A 26337-nucleotide genomic window follows, 5' to 3' on the forward strand; every position below is an offset into this window, starting at 1 on the left:
TTTTTTAGAGGTATTTCACGTCCATCACATAAATAAATTACAAAGTTTGGAATTGGATAAGTACAGTAGATATGGTTTAAAACAATGAACCACAGCTAAATACAGTGGCCCCAGCTCTGTTCCGGTCTTCTTTCACTTCACCTACAGTAGCATCACTTGACGGAAATACAATGCATCCACAAGAAACCTCAGAAAACTGCTGTTAGCAATAACATTGATGAGCATGCAGCTAGAATTTCTAACTTCTAGCATTACTTGAATGTTGCTTTTAATATCTAGGGCTCCTTTCTTTTTTACTCTCTGTGTTAAAGGAGCAGGGGGTTTAATGAACTTGGACAAGTCCAAGGTGTCCTGAAGGGGCGGCTCTGGGATAATGGGCCACTGGAGCTGTTACTATGAGCAATTAGGTCCTTGTATAATTGGACCAAAAGCTTTGTCTTCATCCTTGGCACTTCGTCAAGCGCCTTCTCAATAGATGACTCCATTGTGCTTTGTCATTCTGGTTGTAATTTTCAAGGACAAAATTGTAAGGTGCAGCCAAAAACTGGAGGATGTCGGGTCTTCTTTGGTGACCTCAGGATTGCATGTCAGATTTTTTTTTCAGATGATTTAGTTCTGTTAGCTTTGTCAGGCTGTGACCTACATCACTTGGGGATATTTGCCTCTGAGTGTGCAGTCGCTGGTATGAGGGTCAGCACCTCAAGGTTCATGTAAGGAGAAGGTGAATTATCCCCAGTGGATTTGGAGCGAAGTGCTGCCACAAGTGCAGAATCTTAAAACTGCATTAATTAATTTTTTTCCCCCTTGGGGGCTGTGCAACAAGTTGAGATCTCAACATTTGTATATGACTGACCTTAAAAGTTGTTTTGATGAATTTGTTAGCAGACAACTTCTTTTTTACACATGCAGCAGACACAGAGTTATTAATTATTAATTTGCTATTCATTTTAGGACGTGTCTGTCTTTCGCTTTGTGTTGGGGTGACTCCTGAAAGACATATCTGGCTCTTTAGCTGCTAGATGCTCCTATCCTTTGTTTACCAGCTAGTCACTAACTCTGTCTGTCAGCCATTTGGTGCTGGGCTGGTAGGATACGGTGGGTCTGTCAGAGTTTTGATGGTTGTTAAAATGGTTTACAGGCCAACAAAACAAACAAGACAATGGTTTAAAAGGAGGCTAAAATGCACATTTTACTTTCAACATCTGCATAGTCTCAAGAGTCAGCAGCCTATTTACACTGCCTCTTCAAGGAGGGAATGTTGCGCCATTATTTTTGCCTCGCTGTTCTATATAAAAGGTACAATCGCAGAATGAGGGAACAGAGTTGTCTCACCTTTAAGCCGGCAGCTGAGGTAGTAACAGTGTCGAATTGACATCTGTTGGAACAGCCGGCATGGTGGGACACAGGTGTGATGCTCTGATGACGCATTATGGGTGAAACCCACCAGCATTAGATTTTAAAAGCAGCTAGAAGCAGTTAGCAGCTAACTTAAAGAACAGCAACCAAAAATGTCCACAAATTGGGGAAACAATGAGACGCTGACATTGTTGTGTTACACCTCACGCCCGTCACACACTGATGCAGCATTATGCAAGCATTGTTTGATCCTGTGTAAAAAAGCACAGCTGGTATAGTGAATGGACTTCATTGCGGCCATATCACGAGATTTATACACTATACAAGCAACCTTTTTCACATTTCATAATTGTTCGATTGTTCACATAAAAATATTGATTAAAGCACCTTTAAGTACTTCACTGTATTTTTCAGTATGGGTAAAAAAAATGTATCACAAAGCTTCCAATCAACAGTTAAATCAACACCTGGCCAATAGCTTTGGGTAGTGACAGTAAGAACAGGATCAAATGAAGTGACTAAAATGGGTTTCCTTCACAGCATGTTTGGGCTCACCAAGCTTCCAGACAGCAGGTGGTTACTGCTACATCTGCCACCCAGAGACAATGTTCTGTATTCTGAACGGGCGGTAATAGAGCCCAACACTGCTAATGTAGCTACTGACTACCTCTGATCCTATTATTGACCTGTACTGCTGTAAATGATAAAGGTTGCAACTATCCACCTACTCTAATTTCATCACTTGCTCATCAAAATGGGTTGTAGCTTAAAATGAAATGATTAGCAACATGACATGCTTATAGAGGCTAGCTAATATCATAACCTAGATATTAGTTCAGAAGGAATAATCAAACTTTAAAGTTGCTTCAAGGCCATTTCTGTTTACCTTAGAATGAATGGAGACAACAACAACAGCAGTCTCTTGCTTCCTGGAGTCTTGTTTTCCAGGCAACCAGCGAAGACTACGGGAAGTTACTGTGCCAGACCAAGAAATAGTCAGGCAACTTAAATATGTCCTTAAACATCTTAGTCATTCTAGGGGATGATCGAAAGATGCATTGAATCTTAGCCATTCTATTTTTAGTCAGATAAATATTAATTCACACTTAAAAGAAACACAGACAACACTTTAGGGTATGCTGCAGTACATTAGATATGTACAGAATGTTTTCCTGCCTATATGTATAGCTCCACCTGTCAAGCAACTGTATCTGTCTTTCCATTTATCGATCCTTAAGGCCTATTAAAAGAACAATGATATCATCTCTGCATCAGAATAAAGCAAAGAAACCCTTTGAGAACCAGAGTGCTACAGTTTTTGTAAAAAACAAACAAACATTCAATTGGTGTCATCATAGGCTCTAAGTCAATATGTTTATGTGTTGCAGTGTTTATTTATGTATCTATCTGTTGAGACTGGGTACATTAATGTGTCTGTGCACAACAGGAATAGGTAGACACTGTGGCCTTGAACAGAGAAAATTGGCACACTGGTCAAAATAGCATTCAAACCACAAGGGTGAGGGAACAGAGCAGGAGCGAGAACTACCAGGAGGGGGAGAATTATCCTGCACACTCCAGAATAGACCTATTTATATATCATCCCTGAACAATCGTGCAGTGTCACTTAATCTGTGCACTTTTCATAGCCATAAAGACTCAATGGCCTACATAAAGCCAACATGACATGACGTGTCTCATCTTCAGACAAACATGGGCTCATTCATCATTCTTTGGCCAATGCCACAGCTGTGACAAGTGCATTTGTAATTCTAGTCAGAATGCCAGATTCTCAATACAAGTGATTATAATTGAAGGCTAGATGAAAAAAACCTTTGTCACAAGTCTTTTCTGTCACATTTTCAACAGAAATCAACATGGAGCATAACAACATCCACAAAAAATTCCAACACCTCTGATACACAGAATGTAGGCTGATATTAAATTTGACCACTGCTCACTGCAACAGCAGGGCCCTGATCCATTATGCATCAAATAATCTGTGGGTTATATCTGACTATCTGCCCGAGAGTCTTGATTTTAACAAATAATAGGCCTTTCCAGCTATTCACAAACAGCAGGACCATTACTACGTACGTGCCAAATAGCTTTTCAAAATGGGTTACACAGCCTGCCTGCATCCTCGCATCCTCTGCATGTTTTACTGATGTAAACAGCCAGCAGGGCCCAAAGTGGCCTTGCAGTGCCTCTGTGGGGATTTTTCACAGTCTGAGATGCAGGGCTAGCTTGCCTGCTACTGGGGGGCTGCCCTGACGCGTCGCCTGACGAAAAATAACAGAGCAGGCAAAAGACAGAGACTTCACACAGAGTCACCTTGTTTTGATTTAGGAGCTGGATGTATAAAATAATCCAGCGGATAGGCCTGACAGTCCTCACTGACGAGTTTTAGCCATCCGAATAAGTGACTGACTGCACCGTCAGATGAGTTAAGTTACTGTTATTGTGAAAATGTCCAAATCTGCCGATACCGAGGATTTATTACAAGATCGGTACATTTGGCCTAATGCAATGCGCAGAGGCCTCCTCCCTCACAGCAGCTGTTGAAAACGAGCTGGCTGCCTGCTGGAGGTTGGACATGAGACTGTTGTTGAGCTCAGGGCACATACAGATCTGAATGGAGTTGGACCGGTTGCTTCCAGGCTGGAAAAAATGATTTACGAAATTCTGGAAAAGACTTCTAGAACACTGCAACTGAAATCACGCGAGAAAAACACAACAATGCCATTTTTATTCTATTTTGGTGCTTGCTGTTGTCAAAAAACTGAACAATTGCAGCATTACCTTTAGTGCTAGCTACATTGTAATATGTTAACAACAACTTTGGCTCGTGTCCATCTTGTAGTCAGCTTCTGCCACTGTTCTAGCCCCAATACAATATTAGTCACAAGAAACAGCTAGGTTGGCTAACGTTAGCTAGTTAGCCACAAGGCTAACTACTGTATTTGCTTAAGAGATAGCTTGCTGTTAGCTAGCTCCTGTTTGTTAAATACCATTAGTTAGCTTATTGGCAGACCCCTGTCTATGCGTCGTTACTGCTACCAATGCCCCCCTTTTCCAGTACAAACTATGGAGAACGTCAGACGCACGGTCAGTTTACTGCAAACAAATAACGTCATAAATAAACAAAGGAGAGCCGTGTTGTTGAAGGTGAATTTCAGCGTGGTGGTAATAAGACCAACTGTCAGGGTTAGCGAGTTCACTGTCACCCATTTGGGCATTCCTCTGCTCATTTGTGAAACAAAGCAAGGTTACAGGACAGGAGAGGCAGCTCAGACTAGATTTACCAGGAGTGCACACACACACACATACACAATCAACATAATCGCATACTGTGTGTGTGAGTGAGTGTGTGCGAGTGAGCGAGGGAGAGAGAGAGAGACCCCCCCTCCGCAACAACACAGTGACATATTTGAGCTGAGACCCTCTGCTGTTGTGACTACTTGCTCAAACCATCAGGGCTGAGGCAGCTCTCTAACCTTTGTAATGGACCCGCAGGTTGTTCTGTGACAGCCCAATGTAGCTGTATTTATCCTTGGGGCTCCAGGATCGGGGTAAAGGGGTCTCTTCCTCGTTCACAGCCGGGTAGAGCCGTTTCAGTCGCTCGTTCAGTTCGTGTTCCTGGTAATTAAAAGCAGGATCCCCTAACGGCAGGCTTCCCGCTCCAAGCTCTGCCATTTTGGCCTCTGTTTTGTATCTTATTGTTCGTTCTTTCTATCCAAAGCCCCGTGTCAGTCCGCTTGAGCTGTAGGCTGAGAGTGAGAGGGACTGAGGGGAGAAAATAGCAGCGGTGTGACATCCCCGGATAAGCAGCAGAATGTACTGTAGGCTGGAACAGTGCCGCCTGGGTACTGTAGTTCAGCTGCACGCTCGCCTTTATGATACTGACTCTAGAAATGACTACACAACTCCACCACGGTCATCCTGGTTTAGGGCTTCCACTGAGAAAGGGAGCTAGGAAATGTAGTTTTTGAGCTGTTAAATTTACAGACCGTTTTTTAGAGCATTATATAATTTTATCATCGTCTCTAATTTTATCCACATGTGGCACATGTATTAGAGGAAGTGTGAGATAAATATCTTTGTTAGCTAGATGAAAAAAAGAAAAAGTGTATTTTTTGCTAAACATGCCTACTCCTAAAGACAGTTTGGATGCAACTAATTTTAGCATATGGTGTTTTGCTTTTTTTTTTACATGCCGTTACTCCTATATCACATCATCTAATTATTATAATTATTGAAAGTTGTAGTTTTTTATATGGTATTTATAAAGTAGGTTACCCGTTGGTTCATTTATTCATCACAAAGATATATTTTGGAACTAGTTAGGGTGGATGGTATACACACACGCGTTTTTAAAAGCAGCATTTTCCCGTAATTACAAAGTGTATCTCTATTTTCTGTTCGTGAGTGAAGTTTTCATCTTATACAATTTGAAATCTAGTTAGGCGCGCTACGGTCTACTTTGTGGGGCCTTGCTGCGTGCCATGTCCTCGTTACCATGGAAACACTGTTACAATGCTGTGCCCTGTGATGCTAAAGCCAGCCTTGAGCTAAACGGACCAAATTGAACGATTTTAAAGGGGGAAGAAATTGCTATGTTGTTATTTACCTTTCATAAACTCACTAGTGATGTCACCGCATAAAGATATTAAATTTCCGCCTTTGACACCGTCACAAAAACAAAGGCAAGTAATTAAAATATTGTCATAGAGCGAAAAAATTATAACTGTTATTGTGACTAGCTAACTAAATATAGCTTTAAATATATAGACTAAACTACAGTGTTCAATGATACTTAGCTCTGTTTTTGTTTTTATTACAGACTTACATATGGCCATAGAGTACAAAATGACACTGTCCAGACATCAGAAGAAAGCCAAGGAGAAAGTGCTGGTGTTGTTTCTGCACAACGTGCAGTGAGAAAGGTAAGCAAACCAGGTGGTTCATCAAACCTGGCAGAATTTCATTCATTTAAAAAAACTTATTTGTATTACTGATAATGAATAAGAGATCAAGTATTTTAATTGTTGTGAAGATGATTTGTCAAAATGCCCAACCACCGTCTCCCCTCTTCCACTGTCACTATCTAAACACTTTGTGTCTGTGTGTGGTGTGATCAACCCTATAGTTGTGCTGGACTGGTAGCAGTTACATTTATGCTGGACCAAGAAGAAAGCCTGAACTACTGATGCACCTGGAGAGCTATGTAAACAAGGAGCTTCATACTATCAGCTCCCATGAGCCAAATTTTCAGGAACTGAAACTACAGGTGTTGTGTTAATACTTTTGATATCAGAGGAAATACCATACACACCTTTCCTTGTCAGAGAGAGTGCTCACATAGCGTAATCTGCTTTGGCCACAGGTTTACCGTGATGTCTTTGGTCTTTTTATCAAAGAGTTCAGAACCTACCAACCCCTTCTTTCAGCCATCAAAAAGGAATATGAAAACACTTTAGGTCAGTACCTCTATGCTGAATCAGGCTTTGAGTATCATTAATGTGGAGCTGCAGCTGTAATTATTTCTATTTTTTATCAATATTTTTGTCATTCTATCAGGTTGTTTTTTCAGTTTAACAAAATGACACATGCCCATCACAACTTCTTAGATCCTGAAGTGATTGATGTCCTCAAATTACTCAATCATTCACTTTTACTTTTACAAAATCATTGTTTCAGCGGTATAGTTTCACGATCGATCAGTTGAATGCCTTTGTTTTTAATCTGTTCAGCATATCAGCAGGATCAAATCCGACAACTTGAACCACTGCGATCCCATCTGAGGCTGGTGACAGAGGAATGTGACAGGAAGATTCAAGCTCGCTGGGCAGAGGAACAGGCTGAGATTGAGGTTTTGAAAAGAGAGAAGCAGCAACTGCAGAGGGACATTGAGGCCATGAGGGAGAAAGAAAAGGCCATGCAGGCAGTGGTACATGAAGTACTTGTAAAGTGGTGTTCTAACCACTATTCATTTATTCAGCTATTATTCATGTGACTTTTAAGGAATACAACTTGGTGTGACTAATTTCCATATGAAATCCCTCTTTTAGATATTATCCTGAACATTTATTTCATCTGCTGTCTTTCTCTCAAATGTGTATGAAAAACCTATTTAGGTTTACAGGTAGAGATCCCCTTATCCCAAAAAATGATTTGTTTGAGATTCAGTTCAGACAGGAAGGTCGATGCTGGATTACTATTATCTTGTCTTGCCCACCCCACTGTCGTCTATCCTTTTCTAGGTGGATCATCTGCAGTCTGAACTCTCCAACCAGTATCTGCAGTACCGGGAGGAGCGTGATGCCCGCAAGTTGCTGATCTGGCAGCTTAATGACCTAAGAAGAGGATCTGTGAAAGAGGAACATCCTGCAGATGGAAACACAGGTACAGCTGCAACTATTCTGCAATTATTCTATCAATTGACCAACTGAAAATTAATCAAAAAATTATGTTGATAATCAATTCATAATTTCAAGGTTGTTTTTTTTCCCCAAAAAAATCCTGTGGTTGCAGCTTTTCAAATGTGAATGTTTCCTGTTTTTCTACGTTTGTAAACTAAATATGTTTGGATTGTAGACCACTGGTCTACACAGTTCAGTATTATTAATATTTTACAAGTGATGGAATGTATTGATCAACATGCACTTATCCACATACCTAGTAACTACATACCAATGCACTCATTCGCACATTTAGTACACATTTAGTCATGTATTAGATATATGTCACCTCTGATCTGGTTATATTATTAGGAACACTGTGTTAAATATTTTTAAAGAATAGAGTAGGTTTAGGCCCGAACATATTGGAGGGACAAGTTAGACCATGACTGTGCATCTCCAGACTTGCCCAAGACATTACATTATTATGAAGTCATATCCAGACATGCCTGGGCAATACACAATTATGTTCTGGCTTTAGTGGGAAGGATTAAGGAAAAGAGGTGGAGACTCATTAGAATTTCCACAGGCATAAAAGCGCAGAGAGTGAGTCTTCAGTCTGGTTCCGGAGCCTGACTCACAAGTTGTATGTGTTGTTGCCTGTGAACACATTAAACTCAATTGCACCTGATCCTGAGTGTCTCCAGTGACTCCTTGAGTACTGCCTTCTTGATTCGAAGTTATATTTGAGGAAAGAAGACAAGTTTTGAACAAAGGCGTCGAGGCGAGGTCCGGAGTCATCTGGCCCAACTCCAGACATCGTTTTTTACTTCGTCAGGAGGCACATCAAATACTTTTTAAGCACTGGGGAGGGACTGATTTGTTAGGATGATTTGCATTCTGCATAAGAAATAAGCTCTTTCAGTGATAACTCCCTCTGTGCCGTATGCTCCTTGGCTCCAACACTACCTACATTAGGTATGAATTTTTCCCAGTCACTCAGGGAGGCTAAAGGAAAATATATTTGTGGCTCAGGGGGGAGTCAAGATAAAAAAAAACAGAAGAAGAAACAAAGTCCCCAGCCGCTACCACCTCTCATCAGATAAATAACAAACAGTCCCTAAGCTCATTTTGGTCTAAAATTTGTTTCCATTGTGAAAGAAGAGGCTAAGGACCCTGTGGAGCTGCAGCTCGCTCTGAGGGTGTGTCGGGAGGACCTGACTAAAGCCCAGGAGGAGCTCAACAGGATGAAGGCAGACTACTGGGATGTCGTGCCAAAACGCAACTGGGACACCCTGGAACAAACACACAAAGAAAACCTCCTGCAGGTAGCACATGGACACATACTGTACACACAGTACACACCTGCATGTACACATCCGTAGAATTCATAATTGCAAATCTTAACAGTATCTTTCGTGGTGTCTAGCTGAAGACGCTGCAGGGTGACTTTGATCAGTTGAAGGGTGAGTATGACACCCTGCTGAAGCTCCATAAAAAAGGCAGCATGCAGAAGGAGACACATGACCCCAGCACTGTGCAGGTACTTTATCAAACCTATTGGATCAAAAGTGGGCACAATATGTTGTGATCAGCAGATATTGAGTTGTGTCTCCAGATTTACAGTAAAGGTGATCATGTGTGAATGTATCTTAGCTTATTGGCTATGCTAATTTATTTGTTTCCAACCCTAAAAACATAACACATTCAACCCAAAATAGATAAATGTTTGCACACAGATTTGTTTTGATGAGTTACACTAACCTTATTTAAAAAGTAAGGTATTTGCTTTCTTGCCAAGAGTGATATGAAAAGATTGATACCTACCACTGTCATTTCTGCATGTATTCAATATGTAGCCAAAGACAGTTAGCTTAGCTTAGCATAAAGACTAGAAACAGGGAATGCCAGCCTGGCTGTGTTCAAAGGTAAACAAAGATCCAATTACCTTTCGACCTTTAGACAGAGCCAGGCTAGCTGTTTCCCCATTTCTTTGCTAATGCTAAGCTAACCATTTACCGTCTCCAGCTTCATACCAGACTAACAAAAATCTTAGCAAAAAGGTGAACAAGCAGTTTAAAGGCTGTTTGTTGTTTTTCAGATGGATGAGAGTGTGTCCCAAGGGCAAAGCCAGATTCAGTCCAACCACCTAAAAGAGCCGACCAACTCTGATGCCCCTGAGAGCAGCACACTCACTGTCCAGGAGTTTAGGTGATATAAATAGATGCACACAGGAGCACACACACAATTGTTGTCGAGTCAGTTTTCTGCACATAGCCTAAAATCTCCAACTGTGCAACGTGTGACTCCCTGTATCCTCAGACCATCAATTCAGATAAGGAAAACTTCTGGTAAAAAAAAGAGTTTTTGTTCTCTATAGCTGTCTCTGTTTTTCTCTGTCAAAAAAAAAGAGTCTTTTGTGTATATGCACGTATGTAAAGGGCGGCCCTGAGGACAGCACTCCCTCAGAAGTCAGATGAGGAAATAGATGAACTTGTGGCCTCTGCTCAAAGTGAACCAGACAGCAGCAATGACACCATCTCTTCTCAGAGACTCCACAGCCTGGTACGTACCAACAGAGGTTTCACTGTCTTGTCAGTCTGACCATATTTCATATAATTCACTAAATTTTTGATCCATGTCTTGCATCTGCGGCCATTCTAAGACCTTTGTGCTCTCATGTGAGGAAAACACAGAATTACACTTAAACATTTTACAGAAATTGTGGCTACATAGACCAACATGGACATCTTAGTAATGCGGTGTGAAATATGCAATAGATTCAGGAAGTATTTTGACCCCTTCAATTTTTTTACATTTTGATATGTTGACGCCTTTTGCCAAAAACCTTTAAATTCATTTTTTCCTCATCAGTCGACACTCAGTACTAGTGTTGCACGGTATACCGGTACTAAAATAGTACCGCGGTACTAGAGTATTCCAAACGGTACTATACTGCATTTGGAAAATACCGGTACTTTGAAATTGATTCAATTCATTAATTTGGTTAATTTATTTTACTCATTTATGCACACAAACGCCTTTCTTGTTCCTATTGGAGCACAGATTGCACAAGTGGTGTGTATGACAACACCTGTATCAACATTCGCAGCTGGCGCAAGAGAAAGTCTGCCTCGCAAAGGGAGACAACACGAGACAACACAAACTTGGTGGAACATTTGAGTTACCAAACCGTGACGTCCGTACCGAGGTACTTACCGAACCTGCCTCAGAGGGCTTTACAGCATACGACATCCCTCTGTCCTTAGGACCCTGATGGCAGATAAGGAGAAACTCCCCCCAAAAAAAAACTTTAATGGGGAAAAAACATGGTAGAAACCTCAGGAAGAGCAACTGAGGAGGGATCCCCTTTCCACGACGGACAGACTTGCAATAGATGTCGTACAGAACAGATCAACATGATAAATTAACAGTAATCCGTATCGCGTGATCGCAATATAAGTTAACCTGTGAGACAGTGGAGCACAAAGGCTCCGGAGAAGAAGCCGAGTTAGTGACATGCAGTAGAGCCGAGTTAGCGAGATGCAGTAACAGGACATGAGTGTTAGCAAAGGAGAGAGAGAGAGAGAGAAAGAAGGAGAGAAGGTGCTCGGTGTATTATAGGAGCTGTATTATAGGAGGTCCCCCGGCAGACTAGGCCTAAGTCAGCCTATGTAGGGCTGGTACAAGGCAAGCCTGAGCCAGCCCTAGCTATAAGCTTAATCAAAAAGGATAGTCTTAAGTCTAGTCTTAAATGTGGAGATGGTGTCTGCCTCCCGGACCAAAACAGGAAGATAATTCCACAGAAGAGGAGCCTGATAGCTGAAGGCTCTGGCTCCTGATCTACTCGACCACGAGTAACCCTTTTTCACAGCAGACATTTTGACTTGTCACAGCAGGAAAACCATAGGTGAATTAACAGTGGCTAAGGTCCGTTAAGTGTCCCAGTAAGCTGTAAGATGTTTCTACAGGTTGATTGGAGTTCACCTATTGTTAATACAACTGATTGGACATGATTTAGAAAGGCACACACCTGTCTAAGGTCTGATAGCATAAGGCTGCTACATAACAAAAAGTGAAAAAAGAGAACGGGTCTGAATACTTCCTGAATGCACTGTATTTTTTAATAGAGTCTGAATAGTACTCTGCTCTCTCTCTCTCTCTCTAAGATTTTACTCTCATCACTTTAATGCTTCAACAGCTAGCAGAATCCACTGTGACGACCTTACCTCCAGTTCCTGAAGAATCAGAAGAAAATTCTGCATCAGATCACCTTCCAGCCAGTGACTGACTGATGTACTATTTATTTTATTAATTATTGGTTAAAAAGGTATAGGCCAACTTCAGCCTTAATTCTCGAATCATAGATTATTGATTATTCACACAACACATTTTTAAACGTGCAAATATGCACAGTAATATTCCAATATCACTGTCTGCTATCAATTACTTAAAATCAAACAATGCTATTCATGTCTACTGTCATTAGAGTTGCAGCAGTACTCTCAAAATTAAGAAAATGTTTTGTGATTTGAGTGACCTGACACTTTGACATTATTACAACCATGTGTGCCTTGTGGAATGAGATAATATCCTGCCAAATGCAACTTATCAAAATATGAATAAATCACTATATACTTGTAATGGTCATTCAGATTGTTTTTCATTAGTATGTTTCTTGCACTCTTAAAGGTCCAGCGTGTAGGATTTAGGGGCAGTACTAGTAGTCATAACTGTTTTTATCAGTTAATAATCACCTGAAAAGAAGAATTATAGTGTTTTTGTTACCTTTGATGAGCCGTTTATCTCTACATATGGAGCAAGTCCTCTCCCATGTGGTTTCTACAGTAGCCCAGAATGGACAAACCAAACACTGGCTCAAGATAGGGCCATTCGCATTTTCGTATTGGCCACCATAGTTCTCCTACACATTTGGCACACGGGAGAAGTTTCAGCAATGAAACCTCACTGCTTAATGCCACTAAATTTTACACACTAGACCATTTAAGCTTGAAATGCATGTTTATCACCAAAATATTTGGTAGGTTTGGCAGCTCACACTTGACACTGTGTTTTGAACACCTCTTTCTTTACTTATTGCAACTTCCAATGCATGAATAACAAAAACAAGCAAACTTACTTTTTTCTTGTTGGAATAATGCTGAAACTCCTCCCAGAGCCTCGTCTCAAGTTGGTGAATTGGATTTTGGCTCATGGTAGAAGTAGCACTGCGTGGTTGGGCGACATGGTGTAACAAAGGTAGAGACGGAATATTGTACTTCTACGAAAATTTGGATTAAGATAAACCAGTAAATCTCAATCCAAGCTGACATTATTCACATATTTTATATTCCTTGTTACATGCTTTCTTCCATTCACCAAGCTTGTGAAACATCAACAGTCAGGTCACACGATTCATTCTGGTGTGTGTGAAGCAAAGTTGCACTACAACTCATACAGTTTGAGAGCAGATAGCAGTGCAGACAGTTTATATATGACTGTACTGTAACCACATAAAGAAAGTGACGAAACCAGCCGGCCTCAAAACCCCCTGAAGTCTGGGGAAAAAGATTAATGAATGTGTTGTTGATGATAAAGTACCCACCTCAGATAAACTCTTTTCAGTTATGGACAATAATCTGCCCATTTTACTGTTTATGATGACATCATGTTTGAAAATGCTCTCCAGTCCCTTTTCCCTCAAATGTTGCCCTGTCACATTGCCAGAATCTAGTCACATTTACTGAACCTTTTATAAGCAGCCACAATGTTAAATGCATGCAGAGGATTATGATGGTTTTATGTACGTTAACGTCACATAAACTTTAACTGCTGGAGCTTGATCACAGGCATCGTTTTTGAAGTGGCAGACTTGACTTTGGACAGTGAAGTTTTTCAAAACAACTAACTCAGACACAGAACATTGTTATTATCTGAAAACCAATTAAAAATGATGTGAAATCTTAACAACATCTACATGTAAAGTTTGGTAAAATAATAGAGCTGTATTGTTCCCAACCCCACATACAAAAACATTTATAAAAAAAGTACATGCAAATTTGCAATTTTCATCGTCTTTCATACTGCACCCGGGAAGGCTTTTGCCTTTTTACTTTCTCTTACTCCAATGCTCTCCACATACACTCCACCATTTCCCTTATGTTTGATGGGGGGGGGGGGGGTTGAATTTATTAAGTAAAGGAAAATAGACAATTCAACAGCAGGTGGCAATTTAAAATATCAAAATATAATGGAATATAATGCATTAAGGACAGTCTGTGTTGCTTTCTGTATTGTATATGTATTCTCCTGTAGATCAGCTATTCTTAGTTAATGTTATCTCTGCTGAGTCAGCACACATGGGCATGATTGGCTCTTCTGTCTTCTGTTATGTCGTGTGTTTGAGGAAGTAACCTCTATAAATGTACATGTGGCACCTATTCATGTCAATGACACATTCATTCATTTTAGTTAATTTGTAAACCACTGGACTTTAATAACTCATATGTGGTGTCATATACACACACAGAGAGAATGGTTAACTTAGACAAGAAGAAACTGTGTCAAGGATTTGTTAGTTACTGATCGATGCATGTTGGGTCATTTTAGAATCTGTAGGGGGATTTTTTAACATTTTTGTTAAAAATGTTATTAATATTTTGCTTATGTTACTGTTTTGGACAATGCATATTTGTTTCTTTTGTGTTTAAATTGTGTTGGATTTTTTCATGTTTTACAAATAAAAGTGTTAAGTGTTCTATTTATTAGTAAAAATGTCTTGGTGCAAGCAGTTTTTCAGGATATTTTTTAACAATTTATGCTTATAAAAAGTGATGGGGACAGACTCGTCCGCTTCAAAAAGAGGTGGGGACATGTCCCCAGCATCCCCACTGTAATGACACCCACAGTGTTTTATTGCTTATTAAATCACTTTTTTAAAAATAAAAAAAAACCTGCAGTAACTGATTTTTCCGGCCACTTTGGGGCAGCAGAGACATATTGTGAACATAACATTGTCCTCAAGAACCTGTTAGCAAACAGTTGATTATTTATACATCTAGCCATTACAGAGCAATATTATCATTCTGGCCATGGGTGGATTTTTGAGATTTCCGTTCTGGATCAAAGGACCAACCAACAGACTGACACTGCCAACCCTCAAGCCTGTGTGATGAGATTACCTGCCAAAGAGGAACCAGTCTTTCCCGCCCTGGCCACCACAAAAGGCTGCAGAACATCATTCTTCACTGCTGTGCTGGCTGTTGAGCAGTCCAGCACCACCAGACACCCACAAACATCTGCCACACATAGGCAGTTCATAAAAAAATGGGCCCCTGGGCACAGACATGCAAAAGGCCCCACCGCCTGTCCTACATAGAAGCAAGACACAGCATTTGTACTGGTTTTGCCTTTTTGTTATTCATTTGTTTTGTTTTTTTTGTTTTGTTATGTATTTGTTGTTTTGTGTCTTTTTTTGTTGCTTTCTGTCTCTGTAGTCAGTTTGTGTCTCTGTTTTTGTTGTTGCCCCATTTGATAGTTATCTTGTGTGTTTTATCATTTTGTCTCTTTTAGGTACTTTTGTGATTTTCTTTAAGGGCATTTTGTGTCTTTATTTGGTTGTTTTGCATCTTTTTGTGGTTATTTTGAGTGCTCTCAGTTCTTTAAAGCCTGCACACACACTAACAATTTAGCCGCATATGAGTAAGGTGAAGAAGTTGGTGTAGAAGTCAAAAGTCGGATCAAGGACTTGTTTGGGCAGTTGGCGGGGAAGGAGCTCAAGTTTAGGGTGGAGTGTTTAAGTCACCACCTTAGTGTAATTGTGTCCAGCAGTCCTGGAGTAAGAAGTGAAGTATAAATTACATAGAAGGAACTAAAGTGTTTTTGAGGGTATGTTTCTACCGTTACTTTTTGCTATTAATATGTGACAGAAGTTTTCTCCTTGACAATTTGCCTTCACGTGACAATTGAGGAGTGAATGAGTAAGCCAAAGATGAATTCAGATTCTGTACCACATTGTGCTGCAAAACAATCTTAAAGCAGTTTGGTGCTGGGAAGTTTGCATAGTGGATTTATTAGAGCCTTCTCACTTGAAACAACTGTCTGCCAGGGACTGTTGGTTCAGTACAAAGTGTAGATAGTAAGATCTGTGGATTAGCTAGAAAAACAGGGACACTGTTTCTAGAAGTGATTTGAGAAATTTTGAAAATGAAAGCCTTTCTAATTCTGTCAAAATACATCAAATGTGTTGCCTGAATATTGCACATACAGTGACTGAGTAATTGCATTTTCTACCACAGTTTTAAATTGCATTAATAAATGGTCTGAACTTACACATTTCATGCTCAAAGAACCTCAGTCCCAGAGCTTCCTGTCTAAATCCTTCAGAATAAAAGGTCCTCTCTACAAATGTAAAAACGAACACAAAGCCTGCACAGAAAAAAAGAAAAGACAGAAAAGAAAAATACACAGACCCAGGGTCAGGATGTTTGTGTGCATATTTAAGTAAAGTACCAATACAACAGTGTAAAAATAGTCCATTAAAATTAAAAGCCCTGCATTCAAAGACATCCTCCCCCCTCCAAAAAACAAACAAAAGACCAAACAAACACTGAGATTTGTACATTTGTTACAGAAATAAAAAATGCAGCAGAAAAAAAATCCAATGCTTTTTCCTTAGTGGTGCCCCAAAGTGATAGGCCATAGGTCAAACTGAGAAACAAGTCTTGTACACTGTCAGGCTTTGCATCAGTCAAACTGCTAATGTGCAAATAAAGCTACAACATGTCACAAACAAATACTGACCATGTTTTATGGCCATATTTATTTGGTCGTAGAAGTCACCAGTGTTTTTGTGGCTATTGTTTACATTTCTATTGTAAAGGAATGCACACCTGTTTTTCCTTTATTTTTTTCTTTTTGTCTAGCATAAAGAAACTACAACTGCATTTCGTCCTGCAACAACCTTGTGTTGTAACCTACAATAACACTAAATGACCTTGTTTCCTTTTTTAAAGGTCCAAAATTGTTCCTATATAAAGACTACAATCCCCATAAACCACCGTGGCGCAAACGCCTTCAAGTGCGTGCCCTCGTAGGGGAGCAGACACTGCACTGTGCGATCGTGCAGCCGGCCTCGGCGTTGGTAAGCGGTAAGTTTTTATTACTTATTTAAGGGAAACCGTCCTATGGAATAGTGAATGGAAACATGTGTGAAAACAAAACGCGGTAGTTATGTCCTACATTTAAACAGGTATAAGGCAGTATGAGTGGTTCAATTGACTGCTCCCACCCGGTTTAGGGCCAGCGTTGGGCACGCCTATGTAGGGTAACAGTTAGCTGCTCCGGGTTTCCAGAGCTGTGTGCGCGGGCCCGGAGGAGGCATCAACACTTGGAGGAGACGGGGTATTTTTAGCCACTGTTGAAAAGGCCAACGCCTGCCAGCCAGTTAGCTAACGCCTAGAAAATATTATTTACCTGACGCCTAACATTAGCTGGCGGGGAGGCATACGAGGTAGCTGTATGAACTGTATTTATCAACACAAGCTAAGTTAACGTTAGCAAACAAGACAGCTGGGAAGCTAGTAGCAGCTACTTAGCTTACGTCAACTAACGTTAGCCATAACGTCAGAGCTTTTCGATTTATTGACGTTTCTAACTACGCTCATTTTACGGTTCTGTTAGCCTTAACTGTATTTACCTAAACCTATAAGTGTTTGTTTCCCGTCGGTGTGTGGGGTACGTTGTTTCGAGTTCAGTGCTAGTTTTTAGAGCTCTCGGATTGTTCCAGTAAAAACAGTGCATCGATATGTGGAAGCACATGACTTGTCCTGTCAGTGTCACCCAAACGGATAGACTGTTGAGGCGTGTTCAGCAAAAGTCGTCCGAACCATTTTAGTTAATGTAGTTTAACTATTTGTGGTTTTCTCGCCGTGTGGTGATAGTCATACACCCGCAGTGCACTTTAAGTCTTACTGTGTTTTGTTGTTTTGGTTTTAATGGGGTCGGCATCAAGAAAACTTAACTTAATGTTTTACTGAAAATATGTCAACTAAGTGAGCAAGTTTTGTTTTAATCTGTGTACTCCGGATAGTGTATTTTCTGACACTGTTTTGGTCTGTAAGGTGAGGGTATACGCTGGATTTAAATACTGCATTTATAACAGTATTGCTACATTGGAATACCTATACCAATTGCCTTGGAGATTATACTGTGTTGTAATGTAGCTGCATTTATAAGAATTTTGTTGGACCTTGCTATGAGGAGTGTCTCTAATGTTAAATGAAACTTACTGATATAAATTGGGGTGGACAAAATATTAGAAACACTGGTGCATACATGTGTTGCACGGTATACCGGTAATAAAATAGTACCACGGTACTAGAGTATTCCAAACGGTACTATACTGCATTTGGAAAATACCGGTACTTTGGAATTGATTCAATTCATTAATTTAGTTAATTTATTTTACTCATTTATGCACACAAACGCCTTTCTTGTTCCTATTGGAGCACAGATTGCACAAGTGGTGTGTATGACAACACCTGTATCAACATTCGCAGTTGGCGCAAGTGAAAAAAGACAAGAGAAAGTCTGCCACGCAAAGGGAGACGACACGAGACAACACAAACTTGGTGGAACATTTAAATTACCGAACCGTGATGTCCGTACCGAGGTACTCACCGAACCATGATTTTTTTGGTACCGTTACACCCCTACTATTTATTGTTCTAAAGGTTTGTATCCAAAAGGACTTTTCCTTAGGAAAAGTACCGAAGAGTATTGAAAAGTATCGAAATTCATATTGGTATTGGTACCGAAACAAAGATTTTGGTATCGTGACAACACTAGTGCATACACATAGGTGCTCAGTTAGGCCATAGCATATGACTCACATTGTTGTCGTACTCTTCTACCTAGCCAACTTAGCAGCCTCATTAAATCAATAAGGGTGCTGCTATTTATGTTGTATTTGGTCTTTTCCCCCCATTTTTCCTCTGTTTTTTTGACCTGCTCCATTTCCATCTCTCGATCCTCCCAGTGTGTGTTGCAGGGTGATTCAGGATGGTGGACCAGCCTCTGTGGGAACAGATAGGATCCAGCTTTGTGCAGCACTACTACCAGATGTTTGACAGTGACAGATCACAGCTTGGATCCATATATGTGAGTGTAACAGAACCATGCTTTAGCACAGTTACGAGATGTTTTACCTCAGGGCTGGGCTGAACTGAATTATGTTCTTGGCTGTCCCAGCTGTTTTGTCCTCTTTCACCAAAGCTAACATTTCTGGCTTTTCCAGTCCAGGTATGAGTCAGTGAAAATCAGAGGCTAGGTGAGGTATCAGCTCACCTATAGCGGTTTCACACCGGCACGGTTCTTGTTCCGGCTCTGGCTCTGTTCTGGAGTCTCAGAACCTTGGTGCTGTCTGGCGATCCAGCCCGTGTCTACACCAGCTTAAGCGGAACCAAATTGGGAGGACGTTACACCGCGTCACTCAGGCGGAAGTAAACATAACAGCGGCAAGCAGAAATAAACACAGCAGCTGGCAAAATGACAGATCGCATGGATTATTTGCAAGCTTTCGCTTTGTTACTCCAGTTATTTGTTTTTATCTAACAATCCAGAATGCACCAACTGTTGACGTATTGACGTAGAAGATGATTACGTATAAGCCAAATGCTCCGTAAAAAGTATATGCTCGTGTTTTTATAGATATCTATGGTCTTCACAGCCTAGAATGTCACACGCCCACTTATGATGTCACGGTTCGCAAGGTAAAACCAACTATTTTTTGGTTCTGCTGTGAACTGACTTTTCAGGTTACGAACCAATTATTTTTTCAGTCTGAACGAGCCGGCTGGTTCAAAATTGGGTTCGGGAACCAGAACCGTGCCGGTGTGAAAGCCCTACTAGTGAGCACACCTGGTGGGTATGTCCACAGTTGATTTATCAGTGTCATGGATAATATCCTACTTCACAAATGGATAAAAAGACACATCATTGCACAGCACTACCAGAGGATTTTGAAAGACATTTAGAGCTGAGAGAACCAATTGGTTAATCAGTTTGTCGATAAACAGAAATTGAATTATTTTTTGAAAATATCATACTCGTTTCAGTGATGTTACAAGCAGGGAGGCGAAATCGTCTCTGGTTCCAGCCTTTCAAATGACAGGATTTGCTCGGGATTTATTGGGTAAAAATGTTTGCATTTTGGACTGTCCAGACAAAACAAGCAATCTTGGACTCTGGGAAATTGTAATGGGCATTTCTCATCATTATTATTATTATTATTATTGTTACTGTTATTTTCCATGTTATAGACAAAACAATTAATCATATTTATTGTAAAAACAATTGTTAGTTGCAGCCCCAAAGGTTATATTATATCTTTAAGCACAAAGTGTATAAGGATTTTTTTATGAATATAAACATGAGTCTATCTCTCGCTATGTTTTTGCTTATTATTTGAAAAATGTTTTTTTTTTTTTTTTTTTAAATTTTTTTAAACGGGCCTGCTGATTGAATGAAAAAGGTAATAAGCCTACTGCCTAAGAAAATTAAGATTAGTCAGGTGCACAATCAGCAGGTATAAGTCATGTAAAGACAGATTTACTGTAGTGCGTTCGCAGTGACAGTACTTAATTAAATTCGGAACAATATAAATAGCCTTTACATGTGTGTAAGAAGGTTATCATACACCAACAATTGACACTTTCTGTATTTTATTTCAGTGTTATACATCAAATTATCTAACTCAGACCTTTTATCCACATCATCACGAAGAAAAAATGCACAAAATAATCATGAATTAGTTTCATAGCGCCACCCATGCCACCACCACCCCCCAGTACAAACCTGTCATAACTTCACACAAGTTTTTCTCTTATGTCAGTCTCAAACAGATAGAGCTTGAAGGGAGCAAAGCAAGTATCACTAGAGCCATGTAATGTGGTGATTTTGGTATAACTTTCATCTGTATCTCTACCTCTGTCTCTATCTTTCTCTATCTCTCTGTCCTCCTCCACACAGATCGATGCGTCATGCCTCACATGGGAAGGACAGCAGTTCCAGGGAAAAAGAGCGATCGTTGAGAAACTCACTGTGAGTTTATCTGGTAATTTGTGCCATATACCGAGGTAACGTCTAACAGGTAGCTGGTGGCCTAAGTGAGAACCACACTGGCAGTTAGTATGTTGACATACACACAAAACAAAGGTCATTTTGAGAAATCTGGTTATGTAGGTAATCAGACAACCCACAAATACCCCATTTCCACCAAAATTAGCACGTGCATGCAGGTTTTTTTAGACTTGGGAAACCCTCTTATATAGTTGATAGACTCCTTTCCAATTGTCAGTAGACCAGAGCTGTGCACAGGGCTCTGCACCAGACGAACATGCCTTTCTGTGTGTGTAAGGATTTTTATTTATTTTTTTGGTGTGTAATATTCAACGTTACGGACAGGCCAGAAAACAGGTGAGTAAACAGTAGAAAGCAGCATGGAGGCCTGTGAAAATGGGGTTACTTCTTTTACATATCTCTATATCGCAATGTTTGAGAGCTGCTTGGGTGGAGTCAAACAGTATTGTGTGACGGCATGTCATTGCATCTCGCTGGTTAAGGGGCTAAAATTAGGGCATTTACCTGGGTGTCGTGTTTCCATCAATGCCAGTCAGAACCGAAACCAATAAATTCCCATGACCACTGCAGAGTCCTGGGTGTGAATGCAGATTGTTACCTTTTGCCATTACATTAATAAGCCAGATGTTAGCAGGTGTTAGTTGTTTTTCTGTGCAGTGGAAAAGGGGCTTTACATGCACTGTAGTCACCTGGTTACTGTAAAAGTTGTGTAGACATGCAGCAGTCAAGTCAACAGATTTCTATCCAACCTTTTTGTAACCATAGTACAATTTTACTGAGGATTTTAGTTTTAATTATATATTATCAATATTGTTATACGTCTCAATCAAAGTAGTTAAATAGAAGTTAAAGTACTCATAGGTAAATATTTTGATTCTGTATATTCTTTCAGTGTCTGATATTCCTGTATTAATTTTCTCTTGTGTATTCTTCCTCTACATTTTTGTGTGCCAGAGTCTACCCTTCACAAAAATAGGGCATAGTATAACAGCGCAGGACCACCAGCCAACTCCAGACTGCTGCATCTTGAGTATGGTCGTAGGACAGCTAAGAGTAAGTAGCGCTATCCTTCACTCCTTCTTTTACAGCATGTCGTCTGAATTACAGCCAGATCCTCACACATTGAATTCTTAAGTATGTATGTTTCAATTTGTACCAGTGGTCAAAAAAATCTATTAAAATACTAACAAAATGTTCAAATACACAAACTATGTACTACTCTTTTTTTAAACATATGGAGTAGTACTCCCCAAGGCCTATCAACTTTGATGTGTAAAATTGTCTGCTTCAGTCATTACGTCAAGCAGAGTTGACTTGAACTTCTGCCCTGAGGCCTGTACTACGAAGCCGGATTTGGTGTTAAAGAGGTAACTTTAGGGTTAACCCTTAGTTTTCAGTACGTCAAAGCTGGTTCACGTTTTACTGGGATACATCATCGTGGTAATTTCTGCCGAATAGCTAACCTGCTCCAGAGCAGGTTACCACAACCTGTCAAAAGTCCATACACAGACTAATCAGATCACTGAGGAAAAAAATGATCCCAACATGGACAAAAGGCCTGTGTGAACAGCAAAACAGAGTATATGTTTTTGTAAGTCAGTAGAATAATTTCATCGTTTTAAGCTTTCTATTCCCCCTCTCGTTTTTATGACCGTGCAGACATGATGATTTTAGCTGCATTTTAATTTTCTTCTTGGAGTGATAGCTGAGAGTGTGGCTGATTTTACATACTGATTCCATCACTGCAGCTCAGAATAACATGAGACACCTGTGTGATGAGAACTTGAAATGAAAACCAAAGAAGAATAATCCACACTGTTAAAGCTACAGTTGGTAACTTTTATGAAAATAACTTTGTGTCATATTTGCGGAAACTGCCACTATATTCTGAAAGAAGTACATAAGATGCAAAGTGTGTGGGGGAAAAAAAATCATGTCCCTCCTCCTCTTCCTACTGCCTCTTGTGGCATTCACTAGAATCAGGCTGCAGTGCAACTGCAACAACCAATCAGAGCAGAGGAGTCTCTAACACAGCTGTCACTGAAGTCAATTGCTCTGTGAACTGCAGTCAAAGGGTTCATCCCAGTATCCCCCCTTGACTCCTCTATCCTCAATCACTTGACCTGGAAGTCGATCGAGACTTGCCATTTTGAAGCAGGTCTCAATTTGTTAAATGTGCTCAGAGGAGTTGAGGAGAGAGGAGGCTTTCAGAGAGGAGGGAAGCAAGGATACATGAGTGCAGCCTTTGCAGAAGTCTATTACCAAGTGACGCACACCCCTGATTGGATATCAGTTATTGATTGGACAGCTGATCGGACTGATCTGATACATCACAATATCACTGGAGTTTCATACCAGAGGGAAGACAGAGAACAGATTGAACTCAAGAGTATCACTCCTAAGTTTCATATTTTATTTGTTCTCTGTTTCACCATCAAGTTAAAAATCTGAACAAGGAAAGGAAACAAATGACTTTATTCATTTATTAGAAAGATTTTTCTCTTCACAATCTGTTATTTCCGTCATCAACTTTTATTATGGATACAGTCAAAGTCAGAGAGTCTGTCTGTCAGCAAGAAACACTTTAACATCACTGATATCACTCACACTCAGGCTGATCACTCCTGAGTGTTGAGTTGATGAGTTACAGAATTTTAATTTTCCCTGAAACATTTGGCCTAATAAATTGTTTCCAGTGTTCAGAGACACCATAACTATATTCTGGATTATTAAATAATAAACTCACAAGCAGAATATCATTAAATACAAATGCAAAAAATGAAAAGGCCTAAATCATATACTGTATATTATAAATACAGAACGCAGGTTGTTGTTCATGTGCAGGTGATTGTCAGACAGAGAGAACACACTGCTGCTCTGTTAGTGACAACTGTATCTGTATCATTATATATGCATATGTAACACTATATGATAACTGTATCTGTATCATTATATATGCATATGTAACACTATATGATAACTGTATCTTAATCATTATATGTATATATAAAACTATCTGTATCATTGTGTATGTATACATAACATTATGTGTGTGCAAAAAAAGTTTCTATAGCTGTTAATAAAGCCTCCTGACAGCTGATCCAGCTGTAATCAGCTGCTGCCATCATCACAAAGGGACGTCGCTTCACGTGACCTGTCAGAGAAAAAGATGTCTCATTTCTCTAAAGACATATTTCCTCGTTCCTTCTCTCCTCACCCTTCATCCTCGCATATCTCCCCTGTGTCTCATGAGGGCAGAGCTAAGATGCGAGGAAGAGATGTAAGTGAGAGAAACGTGGTTGCCTGATTAGGTATTGGGATGAACCCAAACTGTCAAACTGGGCAGCACTGATCAAATGTGAATCAAGATTGTGTTACAGCATTGCCTGTTTCTTGTCTCGAATGTTTTCAGAAACATATTTGAGAAATGAGAAAGTTGGCTGGCTGGTTGGCAGTGCTTGGTACTGATTTTAACTGTATCCAACATCCAACAAATACAACATGCTAACATTATTAGCATAAGCCTATGACATTTTACATTACGTAAATTAGCACAGCAGAGTTTTTCTCCACTCATACAAAGCCAAGAAAAAAAATCTATTTTGTTTCATTGTCATCACAATTTATTGTTTATCTGTGAAATAAAAGTAAATAAGAGCTTCGTTTCCACTTAGGGAATTGGTTTCAAATCACAAAAAAAAGGATGTCTGAGTTGGCATGACAAGCAGTGGGGAGGTGCACATCAGGCTACAGCGTAGGCTGCTGCCGAAAGTATGCCGTTGATTCAACATAGAGGTATAAATCCCGCTTTAACTTCTCTGGTTTCTGGCTTTGAAAGAAGACTGCTCATGATCCCAAATATTGATTGACCTTACCAAGGCCATGGAAATAACTTATTTGAATTCTTAATTTAGATGTTTTTCCCCTGCAAGCTAAACTAACTGGCCTTGATTGGAGCTGGTTATTTGGGACGGTAAACCCCCGCGCCCCACCTTAAACGTAGGCTTTCAGTTTTGAGTTTCTTGACTCTAACTTTAAGAAAAGAAACCTGGGTTCTTTGCATTTTTTTCTCTGACTTGGTACAGAAGACATTCCATGACTATTTCACCAAATGACTGAATGGTACTCCTCACAACCTGTGTACTAACTTTGATGTGTACAGTTGATAAATTAAATCACTTTACTGACAAGTTTGTCCTGAACCTCTGCTGTTTTTATTTGCATGTGTGTTCGCAGGCAGATGACGACCCCATCATGGGTTTCCATCAGAGTTTCATCCTGAAGAACATTAACGATGCATGGGTGTGCACCAATGACATGTTCAGGCTGGCTATTCACAACTTTGGCTAACCCCCCCCTCCCCGTGCTGGTGGGCAGGGGCAGCCATAGTGAAGGGCACCATATGATGAAGTATGGAGGGAGGGGAAGGAGGAGTTGAGGATGGAGAGAAGAGAGAACACTCATTCCTCCCTCCTGCTGTCTCATTTACGCCTGCTTGACAAGCAAGCAAACACCGGATTCTAGATGTCAATCACTGAACCTCATCCAGGTGGGTTTTCAGCCCAGCCCAGCCAGTAGAACTGCGACGCGTTTCTTTGCTGAGAGCCGGTCGACCAATCAGATGCCCCTGTCTGCTACTCCGCTGATCTGCATGACGCTGGGAGTCCCCCATTAGGATATCTACACTCAAGCCACCAGAGAGACAAAACAGCTGACCGGCGCCATTAACTCATGCTCTGCTCTGCTCTCCACTGTTATTTACTTAACTCTAACCCATTCTACTCAACTGTTGACTGCACTGCTGTCAACTCAGTTCTGTTAGCACTGTTGTTGACTGGTTTGTAGATCCATGTTCAGGTTCAGAGTCGGCTTCGTCAGTTCCGGCTCCTTGTGTTGTAAGTTGTTTTTAGATGCCACTTGTGTGTTGCCTTAGCGTGTTTAACTGAGTTTTATCTTCCTTTACACAATTATTAATTTTGCCATGATTCACCCTCATGCCAGGTTTTGCTCGTGCAAACCAAAGAGTCATGGAGGACATAAAGTTTGACTTTGCTGTGTGGTGGGCTCCTACATATTCTCTCTTGCTCGCTCTCTTTCTCTCCATCTGTCTCTCATTCTTTCTGTCTTTCTCAGTCTGTCTTTTTCTCACACACACACAAACTACAGCCACAATAGACAATAAAACCTGGACTTTTTTCATAACGGTGTGGCCTTGTCTCTCCTTGTCTGTCTCTCCACAGTAAGTCTTATTACAATTGTTTTTAAATGCATATCGTTTTTGCTTCTGGCAAATTAAGTATTAGTTTGGGTGATCTTACTACAGAGGATCAGCTGGGAAAAGTGACCATACTTGGTTTACATTTATTGTGATTCAGTTGATTGAGAATTGTCAAATAAATGCGAGTCAGCCATTGGTCTGCTGAATCGTAACTGGGCTGAT

At 40.3% G+C, this 26337-nt stretch overlaps 3 protein-coding genes across 9 annotated transcripts in view; 2 read left to right on the forward strand and 1 right to left on the reverse strand.

Annotated features, from left to right (window-relative positions):
- ranbp10 (RAN binding protein 10) overlaps positions 1 to 5228 on the reverse strand; it is a 48535-nt gene extending 43307 nt beyond the window's left edge. Inside the window, exon 1 of the mRNA XM_049575000.1 lies at positions 4854 to 5228. Within this exon, the coding sequence (XP_049430957.1) occupies positions 4854 to 5052 (199 nt within the window). The 5' untranslated portion in view covers positions 5053 to 5228. The remainder of the gene's footprint in view (positions 1 to 4853) is intronic.
- tsnaxip1 (translin-associated factor X interacting protein 1) lies at positions 3552 to 12422 on the forward strand. 4 transcript variants are annotated; one of them, XM_049575005.1, is made up of 11 exons: positions 3552 to 3802; positions 6200 to 6302; positions 6506 to 6646; positions 6743 to 6836; positions 7110 to 7306; positions 7620 to 7761; positions 8919 to 9085; positions 9187 to 9300; positions 9859 to 9968; positions 10199 to 10322; positions 11959 to 12422. In XM_049575005.1, exons 3-11 carry the CDS (start codon positions 6566 to 6568, stop codon positions 12046 to 12048), a joined length of 1119 nt encoding a protein of 372 aa, XP_049430962.1. In that variant the 5' UTR covers positions 3552 to 3802; positions 6200 to 6302; positions 6506 to 6565; the 3' UTR covers positions 12049 to 12422. The 4 variants fall into 4 exon arrangements, with proteins under 4 accessions (XP_049430962.1, XP_049430960.1, XP_049430961.1 ...); XM_049575003.1 differs by lacking the exon at positions 3552 to 3802 and adding an exon at positions 5748 to 6062 and having other exon boundaries at positions 8922 to 9085; XM_049575004.1 differs by lacking the exon at positions 3552 to 3802 and adding an exon at positions 5748 to 6062 and having other exon boundaries at positions 11927 to 12056.
- Positions 12423 to 16826: 4404 nt separating this feature from the next.
- On the forward strand, positions 16827 to 26099 carry nutf2 (nuclear transport factor 2). Of its 4 annotated transcripts, none has more exons than XM_049575006.1 (5): positions 16827 to 16906; positions 18796 to 18917; positions 20787 to 20858; positions 21852 to 21950; positions 25134 to 26099. In XM_049575006.1, the coding sequence occupies exons 2-5, from the start codon at positions 18819 to 18821 to the stop codon at positions 25245 to 25247; spliced, it is 384 nt and encodes a 127-aa protein (XP_049430963.1). In that variant the 5' UTR covers positions 16827 to 16906; positions 18796 to 18818; the 3' UTR covers positions 25248 to 26099. The 4 variants fall into 4 exon arrangements, with proteins under 4 accessions (XP_049430963.1, XP_049430966.1, XP_049430964.1 ...); XM_049575009.1 differs by having other exon boundaries at positions 16875 to 16899; XM_049575007.1 differs by lacking the exon at positions 16827 to 16906 and adding an exon at positions 17117 to 17268.
- The last annotated feature ends 238 nt before the right edge of the window (positions 26100 to 26337 follow it).

This window comes from Epinephelus fuscoguttatus, linkage group LG4, assembly GCF_011397635.1.
Source record: "Epinephelus fuscoguttatus linkage group LG4, E.fuscoguttatus.final_Chr_v1".
NCBI classification, from domain to species: domain Eukaryota; kingdom Metazoa; phylum Chordata; class Actinopteri; order Perciformes; family Serranidae; genus Epinephelus; species Epinephelus fuscoguttatus.